Below are 20,556 nucleotides of genomic sequence, written 5' to 3' on the forward strand. Positions count from 1 at the left end.
TGGGGCAGTATACACGATCATTTACTGATTTTTTTTCTCAGGGGCCTGTAGATTATCGGCTGTGTATTTAAGATACACACGAACCTAGTCAGAAAAATACAGGGTGTGAAAGTCAACATGTTTATATATTTATTCTTAACCCCTTAGTGACCAGCCTATTTTAGGCCTTAATGACCAAGCAATTTTTTAAGTTTTTCCATTGTCGCATTCAAAGAGCCATAACTTTTTTATTTTTCCGTCAACATAGCTGTATAAGGTCTTGTTTTTTTGCGGGACAAGTTGTATTTTTTAATAGCATAATTTTGGGGTACAAATATTTATTGATTAACTTTTATTAACTTTTCTGTGGGGGTAATGGAAAAAAACTGAAATTCTACCATTCCTTTCTGCGTCTTAAATTTTACGCTGTTTGCTGTGTGATATAAATAACATAATAACTTTATTTAGCGGCTCTTTATTGCAGATACAAAATGAATAAAAAATAGTTTTTGTTTCACCGTGTTTTACGTTTTTCCATCGTCACATTCAAAAAGCCATAACGTTTTTCTTTTTCTGCTGACACAGCTGTATAAGGGCTTATTTTTTGCAGGACGACTTAGAGTACATGCGACTTTTTGGTCACTTTTTATCAACATTTTTTGAACGTAGGATGAATATAAAACAGCAATTTTGGATTTTTTTTTAATTTATTTTTTTACGGCGTTAACTGAGTGGGTTAAATAATGTAATCGTTTTAATGTTGGGGTTGTTACAAATGCAACAATACCAAATATGTGTAACTTTTTTTTATCATAATACAATATTTTGTAAGGGGAAAAAGTTGGGTTTTTATTTTTTTTTACTTGGGATTGTTATTTATTTATTATAAACTGTATTCAACTTTTTTTAACTTTTGTTTTTAGTCCCTCTAGGGGACATTACTATGCGATCATTTGATCGCTTTTATAATACACTTCAATATTTCTGTATTGCAGTGTATTGTGCCTATCAGTCTAAAACGGACAAGCATCTATTAGGCCATGCCTTTGGCAGAACCTAACAGGCATTCACTAAAGGCAGACATCAGGGCCTTTGTTAGGCCCCCGGCTACCATAAAAACCATCGGCACCCCGCGGTCGCATCGCGGGTGTGCTGATGGGGTGAGTGAGGGAGCACCCTAGATGCGACATTGGCTATTGAGCACCGCATCTAAGGGGTAAAATGGGTGGGATCGTTGCTGATTTCGATCCCGCCCGCTAGAACAGGTGCCCAACTATCTTTAGACCGCCTGACACCCGCTCTAGTGAAAAGGTGGTGCTGTGGCATAAGTACCCTCAATGGCCACCATGAAAAGGCGTATTGGCAGTCATTAAGGGTTTAAATTAAAATAGTTTTATACTGAGGAGAAACTCTTATTTTTGTGGATCTTCACTAATCGGGCCCTATTCACATCACGCTTTTACTTTACGCCTAACGTATACGCTGGGAAGTGCTCTCAACATATACATAAAACGTAGACAGTGACAGAAGCATAACAGTGGCATCCGTCACACATAGACTATTATGGGGTCCATTAAACGTATACCTTATACCTTTCATGACCCTGTTCACGATGTATTCGTTATGGGTGACGGATGCTACTGTTATGACGTTTAGCGGATGCCTGTGATGTATTATAAACGCTCGCATCCGTCACCCATTGGCTCTCATGTGGTATAAGTTTTTTTGTTGCATCTCGCATGGAAAAGCATCTCCTATATATTAAAAAAATAAGATAAACCGACATATACCAGCCATGGTTTCCATATCTGTTTAGGATGATGGAGATTAAAGCTAGGCAGCGGCCTAGGGTGCCATTAAGGCGGTGAAGGGGCACAATTTATGGATTAAAAGAAAAAACTAGAACACAACATTCCTTCAAATTTTTTTGTACTATTAATTGGATGTTGTGTTCGGCTGTTGATAGTACTATATGCAGGGGCGTAACTATAGCGGGTGCAGAGTGTACAGTCATACACAGGCCCTGGTGCTTGAGGGGACCCAATTGCCTCTCTGCCACATATGAGGACACCAGTGCTTACATGTCATAGTTGGGGGGGCCCCATTACAGATTTTGCATTGGGGCCCTGGAGCTTCAAGTTACACATCTGACTGTACGTACAATGAGTGCTTGCCTTTAGTGGAGTAGTTGCTGACTTGAGGGAGCTGCTACTTGAAAAGAGATGAGAGATAAATCCGGAAGAGGAGCGTCAAGAACTGGTGGACTTGTAGGGTGGACAATTGGTCCTGCATTGGGAACTCCACATACGTAGGGGAGGGTATGTATTATAAGTGGAGGGTTAGGAAGGGGCGAGGTGATGGACGATTAAATTAATTATTGCCTATCCAACACATCTATCATGCTGAACATCTGGAACCCAGGGTGGTGGGGCCCATTCTGAAAACTCTGCCCTGGGCCCCGAGAGCTTTTCCAATTGCTGTCTATGGATAATACTCAACATTGAGGGCAAGACACAAGTTCTCCTTCCTCTAAGAACTTAATTGCCCCTGCCTACGAACTTTGTAACTTGGGTAAATAAATAAGTGGTCTTACGTCAGCCATTCATCATGGTCTCCACTCTGAGGTCTCTAATCTGTCTTTGTGATTTTATGTCTTTCTTATATTACTACGTCCTTATGGCATTTTGAATGCTTTTGCTCGGGAAGCCACATGTATTGTACTTCTTTTACAATATCCCAACTGAATTCCGTTACGTTTAAGGTCTGTCCATTGTTACAATATTGATTGTATTGTCGAATGTTCATATATTAGAGAAAATATCTGATCTTCAGAACATTCAGCCTTCTATTACATATCTCATCGAGTTGTCCTTGTGAACTTTCAATGCATTTCTCCATCTTTTGTTAGTAAGGGAATACAGTGTTATCGAGGTCTGTACTGTTGACCTAGATACAAAGTCGACCATGAAATTATTGAGTGGAAAAATATTCAACTATCAGTATATAGCTCTATATAAGGGTAAGAATATATTGCTTGGTTATTCATTATTTCTATTGCAACTGATTAAATATTTAATCTGAATCATCCATTTATGTTGGATTCTCATCCAGAGGCTCCATTGCAGACAAACATGGAGCTACAAAACAAGGGTGCAAGGCTATGGTAATAAATTGACTATATGCCCCCATGACTTACTCTTAGTTGGTCCCATTGGAAAGGTATAACCTGTAGCTGTTGACTCTCATGTTTTATAATTTGGCTTTTGGTTAACTATACACCCTTGACATGTGGTGTCAAACTAGCTCATTTAGGGTGCTTCCATCATGCCTTCCGTTCTTTAAACTTTCCCTAAAACTGACCATACATGGCCAAATTCTTGGACATTATTAGATTATTTGATATGGTCATGTTTGGTGAAAATAACAAGCCCATTTAATGGCTTGTGGTGGCATCTCAGCTCGGTTTGGCCATAAGCATGGACAACATGTGACTATAGGGATTACGGAGGTTTCAATTACTCCCTGATCCTAGTTTCTAAAGGGACCACATAGGAGGACAATTGTATTATAAATGGTAATTAATACTGAAAGGGTCTGTTACAGATTTGTTATATGGGTTCATGTTATGCCTCTCATAATGCGGGAGCAGTTCTGGAGATGTTCAGATCTAGGTTACTGATGTAGGTGTAGTTAAAATTTCCTTCATCTAGGTCAAAGATTCATGTTGCTATCCTAGACCTTCATACCTTGGCTACTGCATGTAGGCTTTTTGGAACCAACACACTGGGCACATGCTCCACCAGCCACTCCTAGCTACATCCATGAGCTATGTTCTACACAACTTCAATAGGTGAGGATTCTCACCTATTACAATTCTTCCAACCCCTCGTTCACCAACTACTTCTGTGTGTCCTTCCCCTACTTGTCTACAACGACTATAGAAGTTCATGGGTAGTCTGAGGACCAGCTGGGGGTTTACCAACAATTTTGAGGCGATATATGTGCCCTCTCATAGGCTACAAATATTTTAAGTAGGGCAGCGATGAGTATATCAAGTATATTAAGTAGAGTATGTATGGTTAAAGAGGACCTATCACCTTTCCTGACATGTCTATTTTAGCAAATCATTGTATTACCCATAAAATAAAAATTCGGGATCATCTATTCTTAGAAATCCACGTTGTGCCATTCCTCTATTATTCCTCCTAGAAATGTATGAATAAATTGACACCTGGGTTACCAGTTGGTGGGGGGGGGGGGTGTCCCTACACAAACTGACAATGTGCAATCACTGCTGACAGAGTAAGACTGTATAGGGACACACCCCTATGACAGGGAGAATGTTATTACCCAATTGTCAATGTATTCATACATTTCTAGGAGGAATAACAGAGGAACAGCACAATGCAGAGTTAGAAGAAAATGAGTTTACAGATCTGTTTTTTTCATTGGTTATGCAAACATTTACTAAAACAAACGGCATATCAGGAGGGGTGGCAGGTCCTCTTTAAGGTGTTCAGCTACTGTTTTCTTAGTATTTAACTCCACTATGTAGATGCCTCCTTATTTCACAGGGATTTGGCTTTACGTCATTTGTCATCAAATTCAAGGAATTGCATTTAGTCTAATAGAAACATGTTCTCTCTGCAAAGAAATAAAACTTCTGTCTTGTATTTATTTTATTACATTGCTCTCCCTTTAGTCTTAAAAGGAGACGCGTTCTTGACTTGCACTGGCAATCAAATCTCCTTGGAATAACAATACTCCCTTCATGTGCATCGTAACATATACATATTACACTCCGGTACAATGAATGAACCGGTCCATTTTTATTTCTTACAAAGACCTCATGTTCCATTCATCATCTCTCCAGGTACCTCTGCCCTATGATGACCTTTTTCTTGCAAATAACCCTTTCTTGTTCTGCAGATGAAAGCTCCTTGCCCAGAATCTCAAGGATGGACCTCTGCACTTGCCATAGAAGGATCAATCTCAAAGGTATTTCTCTCCCTCTCTTATGCTGATGTTAAGATCATACCCCGATTTAAAATACAGATTCTCATTAACATATTCCCATCTCTCAAGACAAAGCTTTTTTTCCCGCTATCATTCACATTCTGCCGATAACATCTGTCTCTGAGCAGTAACAAATCCTTCTTCATGGAGAAATGTCTTGCTTATATGTCAATGTTTTCTTGCGGCAGAGGTTCATATATTCACAACTGCATATTCTCACCCTCATTAACCAGCATGTGTTCCCCCGCTTCTCATAATGACCCCATATGGTTCTCCACAACTGTTTCCCATGGGATTCAGTCAGCTCTGCTGTTCGACAAACAGGAAAAGTTCCAAATATGACCACTATCTTCTCTGAGGACTTATGACTTTATATTTAATGGGGGTGTCCACTTAGGACAATCCCTTTTTTGTTAGAAAGATCCCTCAATAATAAACTGATCACAGGGTATCCCATTGCAGGGACTCCTAGCGATCATCTGTAATCTGTGGGGAAACCTGGCAGCAAGAATTACATTTCCCTGCAGCGCCGCCACAGGGGAGATGAAGCATTACACAATACTCATTTAAATCAATAGGATTTTCACCTAAAATGTAAACTTGGGCATTTCCTAGTAGATCAGAAAGTACAACAGTAGTCATAGCTTGGTAATCATATTTTATTAACTTACAGAGATAGTGGCATTTTTCCTTTTTTACCACCAACTATTTTGGGACAAAAGATACAGAAAGGAAGCAAAGCCATGTTGCTTGTCACTTTTGAATTCGCTTCACAAAAATTTATGTCATTTTGTAAGTGATAGTATATAACTAGTATAGAAAACCTGTTACACTGGTTTGCTAGCCAAAGGAATGATGATAAGTATTTTAAAAAAATATTAGAAAAAAATATGTGTAGCCTCTTTGGGCTTTTATTAGCCTCTTTGGGTGTTTATTAGCCCCTATGGACTTTCCCCCCTCTTCACCACCTATGGTTTTCCCCCTCCCGCTCTTATCCACCACTCAACCACTCCCACCACTTCTACTCGAATATCCACCACTCGACCACTCCCACTCGAAAAGCATACACTCCAACTCGATTATCCACCACTCCCACCCGAAAATCCTACACTCCAACTCGATTGTCCACCACTCCCACCCGAAAATCCTACGCTGCAACTCGATTGTCCACCTTGTCCAGTAACACTTACCTGTTGTTGCTTCCATCGTCAAAATGAAATAATAATAATAAGGAATTGGAAAGAAGGAGAGAAATTAGGTTTGGCGCGTATCATAGAGTTTGGTTGTATTTGGTAAAAGAGAGAAAAGCAGCTGAGTAAAAAAAACCTCAACTGTGCTCGGACACCACGTCCTCGCCCAATATATATGATATGATAGTGAATATTATAGTGATAGTTTGTCAGTTTTGCAAAAATCTCCACTGCAACAAAAAACAAAAATGCCAATGTCTCTATAAGTCTCTAGAACTAAAATATACTATTGATTTACTGTACTGATATATGGCAGTGATGGACACATAGATGTACTGATAGCTGAGCTGTGGCTGTAACTGTAAGGCCTCATGCCCACTTCAGTGTTATTCTTCAGGGTGCTAGCCGTTTTTATGACGGCTAGCACCCTAACTCCTTCATTTCAATGGGGCCATGCACACTTCAGTTTTTTTGACGGTCCCGTTGCTCCGTTCCGATCCAAAGTAGAGCATGTCCTACTTTGGTCCGAGATTCCGTGACCGTGAGGCCCATGCAAGTCAATGGAGCCGTCAAAAAAATTGAAGGCACACGGAAGGCATCGGTGTGCCGTCCGTGTGTGACGGAGCCGTTGCCTAGCAACGGCCGGGAGGGGCAGAAATACATTACAGAAATATTACACTAATTGAAAGCCACTTGTCTCTATCAATCACTGATAGAGAGAAGAGGCTGCTGATTAAAAATAAAATAAAAAGCAGTTCATACGTACCCGGTCGTTGTCTTGGTGACGAGTCCCTCTTCTTCCTCCAGTCCGACCTTCCTTTCTGACGCGGCAGCCTGTGATTGGCTGCAGAGGCGGTCACGTGGGATGAAGCGTCATCCCTGGAGGCCGGCCTTCTGACGTCATCCAGACTTGCGTGACCGCCACTACAGCCTGTGATTGGCTGCAGCGGCGACATGGGATGAAACTTCATCGCTGGAGGCCGGACAGGAGGAATGTAAGTATGAACTTATTTTTTTATTTTTTTATTTCATTATAATTGTATTTTCCGAGCGCCGAGCATGTACTGTCCAGGGTGCTGAAAGAGTTACCGCCGATCAGTGCAGCCCATTAACTCTTTCAGCACCCTGGACAGTACCATGCTCGGCGCTCAGAAACGGAAACACAGAGTGCACACGGCCGCTAAAACGGGCACACGGATCCGTCAAAAGCGGCCGTGAAAACGGTGTCTGAAGTGTGCACGAGGCCTAACAAGCCGTGCCCCTGTGTGTCCATCACATGATCAGGACAGATTTTTATCCACTGTAAGTAAACCATGGACATTTCTACTGAGTGTCTGCAAGCAGAGATCTTAAAAACAGTGAGATTGATGAAGAAATATATCTGAAAACTGTATAACTTTTCATTATACATAGAATAACCTTTATTTGCTTTAACTGGAAAACCCTTTTAAATATCACAATTTAAGGCCAGATTCACACTCAGCGAGCTACGCAGTTTTCTTCTTCATAGTTGGAAATCACACGAGTCAGCCGGAGTACAGAGAGGTAGAACGGGGTTTAAGGGGCCCCGTTCTAGAGAAAGGTGCGGGTGGGTCCAAAAGGTGGGACCTGCATCTATCTGACATTTATGATATATTCTGTGGATATGTCATAAATGTCTCTGATGGGAAAACCCCTTTAATTTATTTTCCCTTTCGCCTTCCTTCCACGCATGAGTATTTACTAACCTTACTTAATTTTCTGACCTGGGTGAACGCTTAGATGATCTATTACATGATATAATGTTATGGCAATTTATATTTTACTTTATTCCTGTCACTGCTTTTTGATTTGATTATAAATACACAATTTTCTTGTGTAGTTAAAGAAAAAAATACTTAAAAAATGTTTTACTGATTATTAAAAAAAAAAAAAAACATGAAGCCCAACAATAAAACAAATAAATAAATCAATATACATCATTATTTTAAAATAAATAATTTTGATTTTACCCCAAACAAACAACATAAACCCAAAATAAATAAAATAAAAACATTTAAAAAAAAACATAAAAACATGAAGATTTTAGCAAAGAGGAACGTTACAGCTCTTCACTCAAAAAATGCACATGCTGGGAGTTGTAGTTTCACAACTGCTGGGAGACCACTCATGTAAGCTATAACTCACCTCTTGCAAGATGTAAGTATTCTGGGTTTTCTTTATGGTGAGCTGCAAAATGTTCACAATACCTCTCAAGATATTAACGGTAGTCTCCGATAATCCATTTGGAATGTGTAAATCACCAACTTGACCACGGTTGTACTCAAACTTAATTGGTTTAGCCAGCTGTTTTTCCAAGAATTTAGTGAGTTTACTAGAACTTGTAAACTTATCTGTGGGCCAAATGCCGTTATACTCCTGTAGTTCCACATTATGAATCTAAAAATATAAAAAATATACAAAAATAAAAATAAAAAAATTATTTTCTTTAGAACACAAGATATTTTGCAAAACTTGGTTTAAATCCGACCTTGGGTTAAAATGAATTCCCAATGTAGGAATTATTTTGTAGAAATCTGGAAGTATTTTCCACCTAGTAAATGTTGATAGACATCACCATACATCAAGCCGTACCCCTGGGCACAAGTAAAACCTGCTTTGCTCAATAATTAGAATGCGTATGTTCCATAGACAGAGAACAGCGGTACGCTGAGATTTTTACCATTAAAACTGTCTGCCAGGTAACATGAAGTCATTCAACCTTAATACTTTACACATTTCTGTTCCGTGAGGTTTCTGGCAATACAGAACACTGGGAAATGTGTATCAAGCTTCTTCTTATTCAATTGATTCACATTCGTCTCGGTAGTGACAAATAAATAACGAAGCTGTTGTACGTCTATGAGAGTTTTTCTGTTGTGCTGAGATTTGCTCCCCATTCTTATCAGTGATATGCACAATTATATTAAAGAAGCACTCCGGCAATTTTTTATTTTGCATATATTACGCTAACTCACCAGCAATGTTCTAGCACTGTCATTTGTTTCCTCCCAACTCAGTTGCATATATACATATTGAACCATTTCATTATGGGCAGCTGTGTCATGTGATCTCAATTACAATTACAGGATTACAGGATCGCCTATCAAGACACTCCTGGCAGGTCTGCGATACCTCTACTCCCCACCGAGCTCCACCGTCTTTGTTCCTCTGTATGTCCCCCATGCATATAGTGCTGTTGAAAAGATAATTTCTGCCCAATCTATGGTAGCAGGAGTGCAGTCATATAATAGACTATACAATGGTTAGCTGCAGAGTTATAAAACTCCCCTGACTCACACTGCCTGTCTATACTATCTGTGAATGCTGTGTACAGAGAGTCCAGTGTATTTCTATGAGATGAAGCCTCTCACTGCTCTCCCCTGCATCCTGCTTGCTAGAGTGCAGTCATATAATAGACTATACAATGGTTTGCTGCAGAGTTATAAAACTCCCCTGACTCACACTGCCTGTCTATACTATCGGTGAATGCTGTGTACAGAGAGTCCAGTGTATTTCTATGACATTAATCTTCTCACTGCTCTTCCCTGCATCCTGCTTGCTAGAGCTGACAGAGAGAAATCTATCACTAGCAGGAGACAGAGGAGACAGGCTGAAGCTGCATCACGTAGGATACACTGAGACTCTGCATTGTGAGTATAAAAGGTTAATGTAATGATGGGGGTAGGGAAACAGACAAGTGAGCCCTAATCTACCCGCCACTCAGTCCCTGCCTACTTGCAACGACCCGCCCTAGGCGACGGGGTACAACTGGGCGACGGTCCCTACGCTCAGTAAGTGCACGATAGACAAACAGACAAGGGTACACAAAGCTAAGGGAAATGGGGCAGTTGCCCACGGCAACACCGTGAGCAACAAGAGTGGTGAACGAGCCGAGTCAAACCAGGAGTGTACGAGGTACCAAACGCTGAGCAGGAGAGTAGTGAACAAGCCGAGTCAAACCAGGAGTGTACGAGGTACCAAACGCAGAGCAGGAGAGTAGTCAGCAAGCCAGGGTCAGAATGAAGCAGGGTCAAATAGTTCAGAAGCTGCAGCAGGGCCAGGAAACCACACGAGAAGAATCACAAGCAAGGAGGAACAGGAAAGGCAGGTATAAATAGACAGAGGGCGGGAGCTAGCTCCGTCTGGCCAGGCTGTGATAGGCTCTCCCACTCCTAAGCCTGCCATCCTGAGTGGTGGAAGATGGAGTCAGTCTCACAGACATAGAAGCAGGTGCAGACTGATTACCTATGGGCGTATACACAGAAGCTGTGCCTGGCAGATCCTTTACAGTTAATGTCACTGATCTATCACTTGCTGCACTGAGAGCAAAAGCAGTGTGGGGAGTCCCTCCCCCTTTGCAGAGACAGAGGTATCATGGGGAATGTAGGCCGCGTCCAGGGAACCACATCTGAGGGGAAGAAGGAACCAAGATGGCAGACAACCCATTAATGGCACATCAACTAAAACAGGTATTATTCTTTAATAATAGACTATGCTCCACTGTATAGGCATAAGAAAAATAGCCGGAGTGCTTGTTTAAAAAAGTTGTACAGCATTAGAAAAACATGGCTGCTTTCTTCAAAAACAGCGCCACACCTGTCCATAGGTTTATGTGGTATTGCAGCTCAGCTCCATTTACTTTAATGGAGCTGAGCTGCAACACCAGATACAACTCATGGACAGGTGGACAAGAGTGGCGATGTTTTTGGAAAAAAAAGCAGGTGTCTGTAATCCTGTTCAACCCCTTTAAGCAATGAGTAGATATTGCAGGCATCTAATAAAGTGTTATGTAAATGATGTAATAATTGTTGTTTTGGAATTTCCAAATATAGGCATATGTGCGTTTTTCAGACTGATTAATAATGAATTATTTTCTAATATATCTTAATAAACAGCTCCGATTTTCTGAAACAAAGCTCCAAATCCTCTGCATAGCCATAGAGTTAAATGGTAAAAATGTAGCAGCCTTCAGCCACCACTAGAGGGAGCTTAGGAGCTGACTGCATATTGTTTATACATTAAACTCAATAATAAAACAGTTTATAGTTAGCTTCTTAGCTCCCCCTAGTGGTGGTTGCATGCAGCCAGAATATGTAATTGTATGTCTTTGTAGAAGATTTGCAGCTTTATCTCAGAGGAAAGAAGCTGATGGCTATAAGGCGCCAGATGTGGTGAAAACATCTGCAGCGAGTATGCTGCAAAATTGTTACATGTGGATCTTACTGCGGACTTGCATGTCAAAATGGGAAATCCGCAAGGAACATCTGCAGCATTTCTGTGATACAATGGGAATGCTGCAGATTTTATAATCCACTGCATGCCCAAATTGTTACACTGATTTTTTTCCCTCACTCGTTAAGGTTTGGATTGCTCTATAGAAAAAAACTCTCACTATAAAAAGTCTGTGTATAAAGCGAGCCTAAAGGACCACAACATTTAGGAGTCCTCTCTTATAAGATTCTCCCTGCTTCTTAGGAAATCAAACTCAAGTAAAATATTTCATCTAATCCGCTTGGATCTTCGGAGTGGTTGGGTGGACTCACAGAGGGGAAGAACAGTTTTTAGCCTCTAGATTCACAATTAAACACCTAAAAAGCCTCTTATGTATAAGGATCTTTGAAAATGTCCCTTTTTAACATTTCAACACTGATGAATTAAAGTCTATGTGCACTTTTGTAAGTGCATCTGATATGCATATGATGTCAAAAGATTAATGAAGGTACGACTCCCCTTTAAAAACCAATTATATAGTATTGTAGCAAGGAATACAGTATAAACTCAAAGGATTGCCACACACATGCATACACATATACTGTACACATATACACGCACTCACATATTTATACACAAACACACACACATACATACAGTACATGTACGCATGCATACATACATACGAGCATGCACACACACAAACATACATGTATGCACACATACAGTAAATATATGCATGCACACACACACACACACACACACACACACACACACACACACACACACACGGGCACACACACACGGGCACTCACACTCTCACACAATTGGGCGCACACACACACACACACACACACACACACACTTTTCCTCTATGTGCATAAGTTTGTATTTCAGCATTGCAATTATGGTTTAGGGCATGACAGCAGATGATTGAATAATAGATGATAAAATTATAGTCGGCTGCTCAGTTTCTCAGCCATTGCATTGATCCAATAAAGGTTTGTTGTGCAGTTCAAATTATTTTCTTTTGTGTTGCTGAGCAGAAAGCAGAACAAATCCTTTAAGTCCATGACTGGTTGATAACTATCTGGCATATGTTTGAAATTGCATCAAGAGCATTTCCTAAAATAATAGATGTAATTGCATCCTGCTCAGGCAAGCAAAGCACAAAATTAAAGTTTTCTCTTCCCGCACAGTTGAGTGAAATGAGAAACTTGTGTTTTCCTCTTCTTTACCTGAAGTAATCGGAGTCTGGGGGCCGCGCCGCTGATCTCTGCTCTGCATTTAAGCTTCAGTCCCGACTTTGCAAAGCCTTCATCTTGGAGACCGCTCAACACCAGACCCTCATAGTCATAGACATAAGTCTTACTGGCAGCAAACTCCAACTCTGAAAAAGAGACAAGTCCATTTTTTTCCATTGCCTGCGATGTTAATTATTATCTTCTCTATTTGAGGCTGGGATTCCGCAGGGCGTTTTTCCTCACGTTTTTACCGCTTTTTTAATGCAGTTTTGTTGCACTTTTTATGTACTAAATTGTGAAAAACTATTTGCAAAAATCACATCAAAGTTTCTCACAAAAATGAAGCAGATGAAAATCGCAACAAAACTGCAATAAAAATTCGGTGACAACACAATAAAAATGCCATGTGGAATGGGTTTGTCCAGTTTTATGTAACTAAAGCATAATCATTGTATAATGAAAATTTTTGCAACTCTCTAATATAATTAATAGTCACTCGTCCATTTTTAAGATCTCTGCTTGCTGTAAGTAAATGGGAACATTCCTTCTTACATCCGGATGCTGAACACTTGTAGAGACCTAATACTTCTCACATCTGAGTTTGCCACAATTGTATCCATCTAGACAATCCTGGACTCTAGACTGCTACATTTTACCTGCACTGATACATTGTAGCAAATTGTTAGTACAAGAGAGAGATTTGTGCTGCTGATGTATTTAAAGAACTGAGGATTAGATAGGCTGGATACAGTGTAGCAAATACTAAATTTTAGGTCTGTATGGGTTTTCTGCCTTCTGACATTAAACAAGTATAATACCATACACTGACAGCAAGTAGAGATCTTTAAAATGGTGCTCATAGAGGATTCCCTAGATACAATTGGAGCAAATCCTCAATACTGTATAAGAACTGTGCAGGTTTTGAGACAAGAATGATCCTATTCAATGACAACAAAAACGATCCTATTCAATGAGAACAAGCAGAGATAGTGAAAATAGGTAGGGATTTAAACACAATGTAAATCAGAAATGTGTCAATTTTTTCTTAACATGCAGAGATTTTTCTGGGAGTATAATATTGATGGCCTATACTTAGGATTCCCGGCACCCCTGCCTATCAGCTGTCTGGGGGGGCTGCGACACTCCTGCGTGCACCGCGACTTCTTCATTTTTTTACCAGACACAGCGCCGTACATTTGGTAGTGGCTGTGCCCAGTATTGCTGCTCAATTGAAAGCTTTAGTTATATAACACCAAAAAAAAAAAACCCATAACCAGGGGCGTAACTAGGAAAGACTGGGCCCCATAGCAAACATTTGACTGGGGCCCCCCCTCCGCTGGGTATCACACAACCCCCCCTTGTATATAGTGCCTCCCTATAGATTCCACCACACAGTGCCCCCTATAGATAGCACCATACACAGCCCCCTGTAGATAACGTCCGGCTACAGCCCCAAATCCCCCCTGTAGATCACGCCATACAGCCCCCTGTAGATAACGCCATGCAGACCCCCCTGTAGATAACGCCATACAGACCCCCCCTGTAGATAACGCCATACAGCCCTCCCCTGTAGATAACGCCATACAGCCCTCCCCTGTAGATAACGCCATACAGCCCCCTCTGTAGATAACGCCATACAGCCCTCCCCTGTAGATAACGCCATACAGCCCTCCCCTGTAGATAACACCATACAGCCCCCTCTGTAGATAACGCCATACAGCCCTCCCCTGTAGATAACACCATACAGCCCTCCCCTGTAGATAACGCCATACAGCCCCCTCTGTAGATAACGCCATACAGCCCTCCCCTGTAGATAACGCCATACAGCCCTCCCCTGTAGATAACGCCATACAGCCCCCTCTGTAGATAACGTCATACAGCCCCCCTGTAGATAACGCCATACAGCCCTCCCCTGTAGATAACGCCATACAGCCCTCCCCTGTAGATAACGCCATACAGTCCCCCTCTGTAGATAACGCCATACAGCCCTCCCCTGTAGATAACGCCATACAGCCCTCCCCTGTAGATAACGCCATACAGCCCCCTCTGTAGATAACGCCATACAGCCCCCTCTGTAGATAACGCCATACAGCCCTCCCCTGTAGATAACGCCATACAGCCCCCTCTGTAGATAACGCCATACAGCCCCCTCTGTAGATAACGCCATACAGACCCCCCTGTAGATAACGCCATACAGCCCTCCCCTGTAGATAACGCCATACAGCCCTCCCCTGTAGATAACGCCATACAGCCCTCCCCTGTAGATAACGCCATACAGCCCTCCCCTGTAGATAACGCCATACAGCCCTCCCCTGTAGATAACGCCATACAGCCCTCCCCTGTAGATAACGCCATACAGCCCTCCCCTGTAGATAACGCCATACAGCCGCCTCTGTAGATAACGCCATACATATATGAATATAGCCTTCTTTATGAGCATGTTATGGGACAGTCCAAATATATAAAAGTCGGTACAACAGCATAAGGTCTCAAACACACGTGTGTACAAAAGCTGTCGTATATTGGTACGCACCGCAATCATAGGCACTCCATGTCTTGCCGTATGCTGCTATGTGAAGCGCTATATTATGGGGTCCCCTAACATCCCCCCAAACCTGTCTCTCTCTCTGAGTACTTAGATTACACATGGCTTGAAACCTTTCTTGTTCTTGCAGTCTTTCCCCTTGCCCTGCATGTTTTTGTGCATAATGCTTGTGTACAGGGCTATAACATATTATTATATCTGTTGCCATTTTTGTAACCACTTCTGAAGAAGCTGCATGTACGGAAATGGTGGTCACCCAGACAGGAAGTCCAGAGGTTGCTAGGCAGCCTGAGATATCGCACCCTCCAAAGAGGAGCTACGATACGAGAACGAACCATAGATTCACCAAAGGTAAAGAATATTTGCTACTTTGGCTTTAATGACATAAAGTAAGGTAGACATTTTAAATAAAAGGTAACATAAAAATATCAGTTATGTCAATCACTACAAGGCATCTAACAAAATTCCACTTATTTCAATATCTGCCCACACACTGCGGAGGTTACAGCGAGGTTGCATATTCTTGTGCTTTCATCGGGTTTGATTTTATGCTGTATTGTATTTACAGATTGTCAGATTGATTAGGGGGAAGGGGAGGCTATGCGGAGGAGGTCACCGAGTGACCCCGGGTTAACCCTTGTGGCCTCCTATGGAATCCTAAGAGAAGTTATCTCGTCTCTTCGTTCAAGTCAGCACGATGTAGTATTGAGTTAATTATCTGTGCTTTATTTTAATTCAATAATATATCTTTAGTTAGTACTGCTGTGCTGGAAGCATAGATACACAAATCAAAAAATAAATCAATTTAACCAAAACGCAGAATAACTTTTGTGAAATAAAATAGATATTTGCGTTTCATAACTTATTTTTTTCTATGGAAGGGATGGTCTCACAAAAACAATCCCGGTGCTGTGATCAGCTGATCGCCGGGGGACTGGCTTCTCTAACCCACGGCGATCAGTTGCAGACCACTGCAGCGGAAATGTAGTATTACAAGTGAAAGACTGACCATGTGATGCATAAAGGCGATGGGTCTGCCAAACCGTGGCTCTTAGTTTTGACACATGGAGGGGGTCCCCTAACCGGGCATATGGACAAGGGTTCTTGTCAAGAGACAATCCCTTTAATTACATAAGGACTTCAAGTGTTTCTAAATTGGCGCTATTGGAGTTTGGTGGAATTTTGATGTTTGCATTCCACTAACACTTTTAAAGAGTGTTCTGAAAAGGGTGTGTGGCTTAGTTGGAAAGGGGCGTGGTATGCCCAAAAGGGCCCTGGCTTATGATGCGCCCAAAAAACTGGCACAAAATTCTGGCGCAAAATAAGCCAAATCAAAAGAGTAAGGGCAGCATATTATAGGGACAAATCTGTTCTCCTACTAGCTAAAAGTATTTATTTTCAGCCGTTTGGTTGCTAGGAGCGATCAATGAGAAGAGTAGAGCGCACCCCGCCTCTTCTCACCTCCTACCACCCTCCTCACAGTGATTAACAGCTGAATTTGCGTTTTAATCATCACCGAGAGGGGCCGGAGTAGGTGGGGGGGAGGGGGTAGGGAGCACCCTCCTCATGAAAACACCAGACTTATAACTATGAAACTGGAGCAGTTGCCCATAGAAACCAATCAGGTCACTGCTTTAATTATGCAAAGGGACTCTGAAAAATGAGAGCTGAAATCTGATTGGTTGCTATGGGCAACAGCTGTACATTTCACCATGCATCAGATTTGATAAATCTCCCCTATCGTTCTCGCCTGGAAGAACCATAATGGTCTAAATACAAAGAAAATACTGACAGGTCGCCAGGGAAGGTTCTTGCAAATTTATACCTTAGCACTTATACCGCAGTAAAATCCCTTAATCCAGACCTGATAGGTGCCAGATTATTAAATATTCTGGATTAATGCAAAAATATTTGAAACTCACTTGCAAGACTAAAAAATTTTCCCAAGATCTTAAACCAAATTATGGAAGAATATTCAGTTTTTTGTTTTTTTGGTCAGATGAAGTTCCGTAAACGCCACATTATACATTATATTTCAGTACTGGTCCAGATTATAAAATTTTTGGGATTATTAGATTAGTTGGATTAACGGTTGACATTCGTTTTGAAACAAAGTATAAAATGGTTTGCTTACCATACTGTAGATGGTGACTACCTAAAAATGAAACATAAAACATGAATTATTACTCGTCCCCTTTTCTATTTAGTAGTGATATATTCTAGAATTATACTGTACACATTATTAAAAAAATTCTAGATTTATCATTAAGGAGATATTAAAAAAAATTACAAAAAATTCCCAACCTACCAGCCACAGTCAAGGCAACACTCAGGGCCAGTATGATGCCCAGCATGGTGACCAGTGACTGAGGTCAATCCAAAGCGTCCTCTTTTATATGACAGGTCAAATGGCTCATGTGATTTTGTTTTTTTTGGACTGTTATCTGATGAGCAAAGCAAAAGGTTGTACCTGCCAGGATTTAAGCAAATAGCTTCGAAAAGTCAATTGCACCATTTGGAAGATTAACTTTTCCCATGTACCACGCACAAATAGATGTATTTATTTTATAGTATTACAAGCAATGGTCGTCATTACAAAAAACAAACGGGGAAATGGGTAAAACTTTTTGAATACAAAAATGAACAGCATCTGGCAACAACTTTCCTATGACATTGGATATAGGGGATACAGTGCTTGGAAGGTAACATGTATTTTTGGCCGACCCCAATATAAGGGAGGGACCTTAAAGTCCCAAATTTCCCCCTCAACTTTTTGTATCAGTAAGTTTTTTTTATAGTGTTTATTAGACTATATTTGTTATATTTAGGAAAATCAGACCAATTAAAACCCTTTCAATTCAGGAGTGACTGTAGTTAACTCAAATTCTCTCTTTTCCCCTATCTCAGGTGTTCAGGCAACTGAGATATGAGGGGCTGTTTGCTGTGGTCCTCGCACTGTAGAGCTATTTTATCTGCCTGCTTATGACTCGGAGGGAACGCTATGGTCGCTGGTTATTTATTTTCCAGATCATTATGTTAATTACTTGCAGATCCAGATGTTTTTATATCACCGTGAGGAGTGTGCTCTAAATTCTGTAAAAAGATGACTTTATAAATAAAATAAAAATACAGTATAAAATGGTCTTCTATGGTGGTGGTCCTCTCCAAAAAAAAAAAAAGAGGCCAATAAACAAGATATGACAGTCGAATTGAAAAACCGGCACAGAAAAATCTGGTCTAGATGGGGGGTGGGCTTCTCAAAGAAAAATCTTCTGGAGAGGTTTAATTGTAAATATATATTTGTAACCCCCCTGTTTCACACAGCCATAATATGGCATAATTTTGGCATCTTGACTGAAACCCCTGGACCTTTCTATTATTCTAATGGACTGCATTTAGATCAACATAAGACCCTAAAGTGATCAATATTGGGTTTGAAGAACTTGACCAAAATTTGGCCATATGACATATCCATATAGATTGTATATGTCCAGGGAGATCTATGTACATATCACCTGCGGAAGTCCATCCTACAACTTAAAATACTTATGTTATAGCCAAAAGAAACTTCACTCCTACCTCTGTCATCAGATCTCCAGTACTATGGTTGCCACATAATGCACAGTCTCTACCTTACTGACCCTCCTATGGAGGGCTGTGGGTGTCCTTCGGCCTGAAAGGATGTTTATGGGAGGGTGAAATTTGAGTTAGACATACTGTATGGATGACTGGAGGTGTCCTCAGGGGTGGGAGAAGGGGCGGAGCGATTGTTGCAGCCAGAAGCCAATCAAAAACCTGTACCTAAAGAAAGGCGCCAATTTTGAATCTTTTATACTGTAAGTCCTCTACTTGGTGTACATTCCCGGAGACAATGCATACACAGTAGAGAGGGACTCCCATCATAGTGAATGATTTTGTCAACCCAAACAGAAGGGCTTGTTTGTTTCCCCCTCATTACCTTTCCATGGCCCTTGGGTTATTCCCACCCTTGCTTGGTAATAATACCATTACTCTGGAAAGAAGAATTTACCACCTTGAGGCCCTTTTACATGGGCCAATGATCAGGCAAACAAACTTTCATATGAACGCGCGTGCTCATTCATCGTCTGATCTGATTGTTCATGCGGTCAATAAAATGGTAGCTAGTCGGCAGCACATCTCCCAGTGTAAACAGGGAGATGTGCTACCGCCAAAATAGTAATAGTAACGATCGCTCCTTCCCATACATAACCGATCAAAGGAGTGCCAATCAACGCACTGTCAAGTTGATCAGTGCTCATTTTAACTCCCGATATCGGGCTGTTTAAAAGGACCTTAACAACTGGGGATAGGACCAACCAAGAATGGGTAGCCTCTCTCCATAGGGCTATATAACAGTAAGATGGGCAGGGTCTATGGTACCTATGCCCTTGTTTGGAGAAGACGAATACTTCGTACACCTTCAGTCCCTAAGATCACTACACAGGAACCTAAGAAGATATATAAGGAAGAGTAACATTCTCAATACACTACATTTGCACTAGACAAACACTCAGATTGTCCAATCCAATTTGCAGACAGACTGTTTTTATCCTTTAAGAGCTCATCGGGGCATGATTGCCTTCAGCGTCTTACCCTACCCAACATTACACCTATTAGAATTATTATAAGGTGGTTACAAGCGGCTTAAGGACCCTTTACTATAAATAACAGAGGAAGAGATTCTTGTAGCAGAAAGTATACACGAGCTCACATCCAGTTTTTTACAATCAGCATGGCTGATGACAAATAATGTGGCTGCCGTCAGTCGTACTGCAGCCGCCAGCACTTATAATGGACTGTTGTACCTTAGGCAGAGCAATGAAACGGGCAAGGAAAAAAAAATAAGTGTCTAATAAATAGCATTGACTACGTACGGTAAACTATGAAGTTATGGTAAAGAGCTTTTCAAAGGAAGATAATAATGCATTATTTCCAAGATATCTCAGGGAGAGCAAAAGGAGCAGTCACTGTAATACAATTGAAAGAATGACGGCGGGCCAGATTAAGCCTGACTGCAATGAGGAGGATGTTTTGATTGCATCGGCTGCTTTTAGCATAAATGGAGCATAGAAACAGCCTGATTAACATGATTAGGACAACTGCGTCTCTTGCTTGATTTTATAGTTCAAGTACAAGGCTGCAATGATGATTTGAAATGCTATATAGCTACAAGACTTTACTTTCTGCTCTCGAGTTATTTAATTCTGCTGATGCGACTCTTTATCTGGTAAAATCTCTCTGCTTTGATACACAATGTTCTATCTACTTCTAAGGAATTCTGCGCCAAGTGTATAGGATAAGAGTAAGAAATCACAGTTCGGAAAAACAT

At 41.0% G+C, this 20,556-nt stretch overlaps 1 protein-coding gene across 1 annotated transcript in view; it reads right to left on the bottom strand.

Moving 5' to 3' along the window:
* The window catches only part of LOC142657049 (vitellogenin-1-like), a 99,218-nt gene extending 81,658 nt beyond the window's left edge, over nt 1-17,560 (bottom strand). Inside the window, exons 1-4 of the mRNA XM_075832099.1 lie at nt 17,515-17,560; nt 17,341-17,361; nt 12,656-12,807; nt 8,352-8,603 (exon numbers count right to left, since the gene is read on the bottom strand). Coding sequence (XP_075688214.1) covers nt 8,352-8,603; nt 12,656-12,807; nt 17,341-17,361; nt 17,515-17,560 — 471 coding nt within the window. The remainder of the gene's footprint in view (nt 1-8,351; nt 8,604-12,655; nt 12,808-17,340; nt 17,362-17,514) is intronic.
* Between the last annotated feature and the right edge of the window lie 2,996 nt (nt 17,561-20,556).

Source organism: Rhinoderma darwinii, chromosome 7 (genome assembly GCF_050947455.1).
Source record: "Rhinoderma darwinii isolate aRhiDar2 chromosome 7, aRhiDar2.hap1, whole genome shotgun sequence".
NCBI lineage: Eukaryota > Metazoa > Chordata > Amphibia > Anura > Rhinodermatidae > Rhinoderma > Rhinoderma darwinii.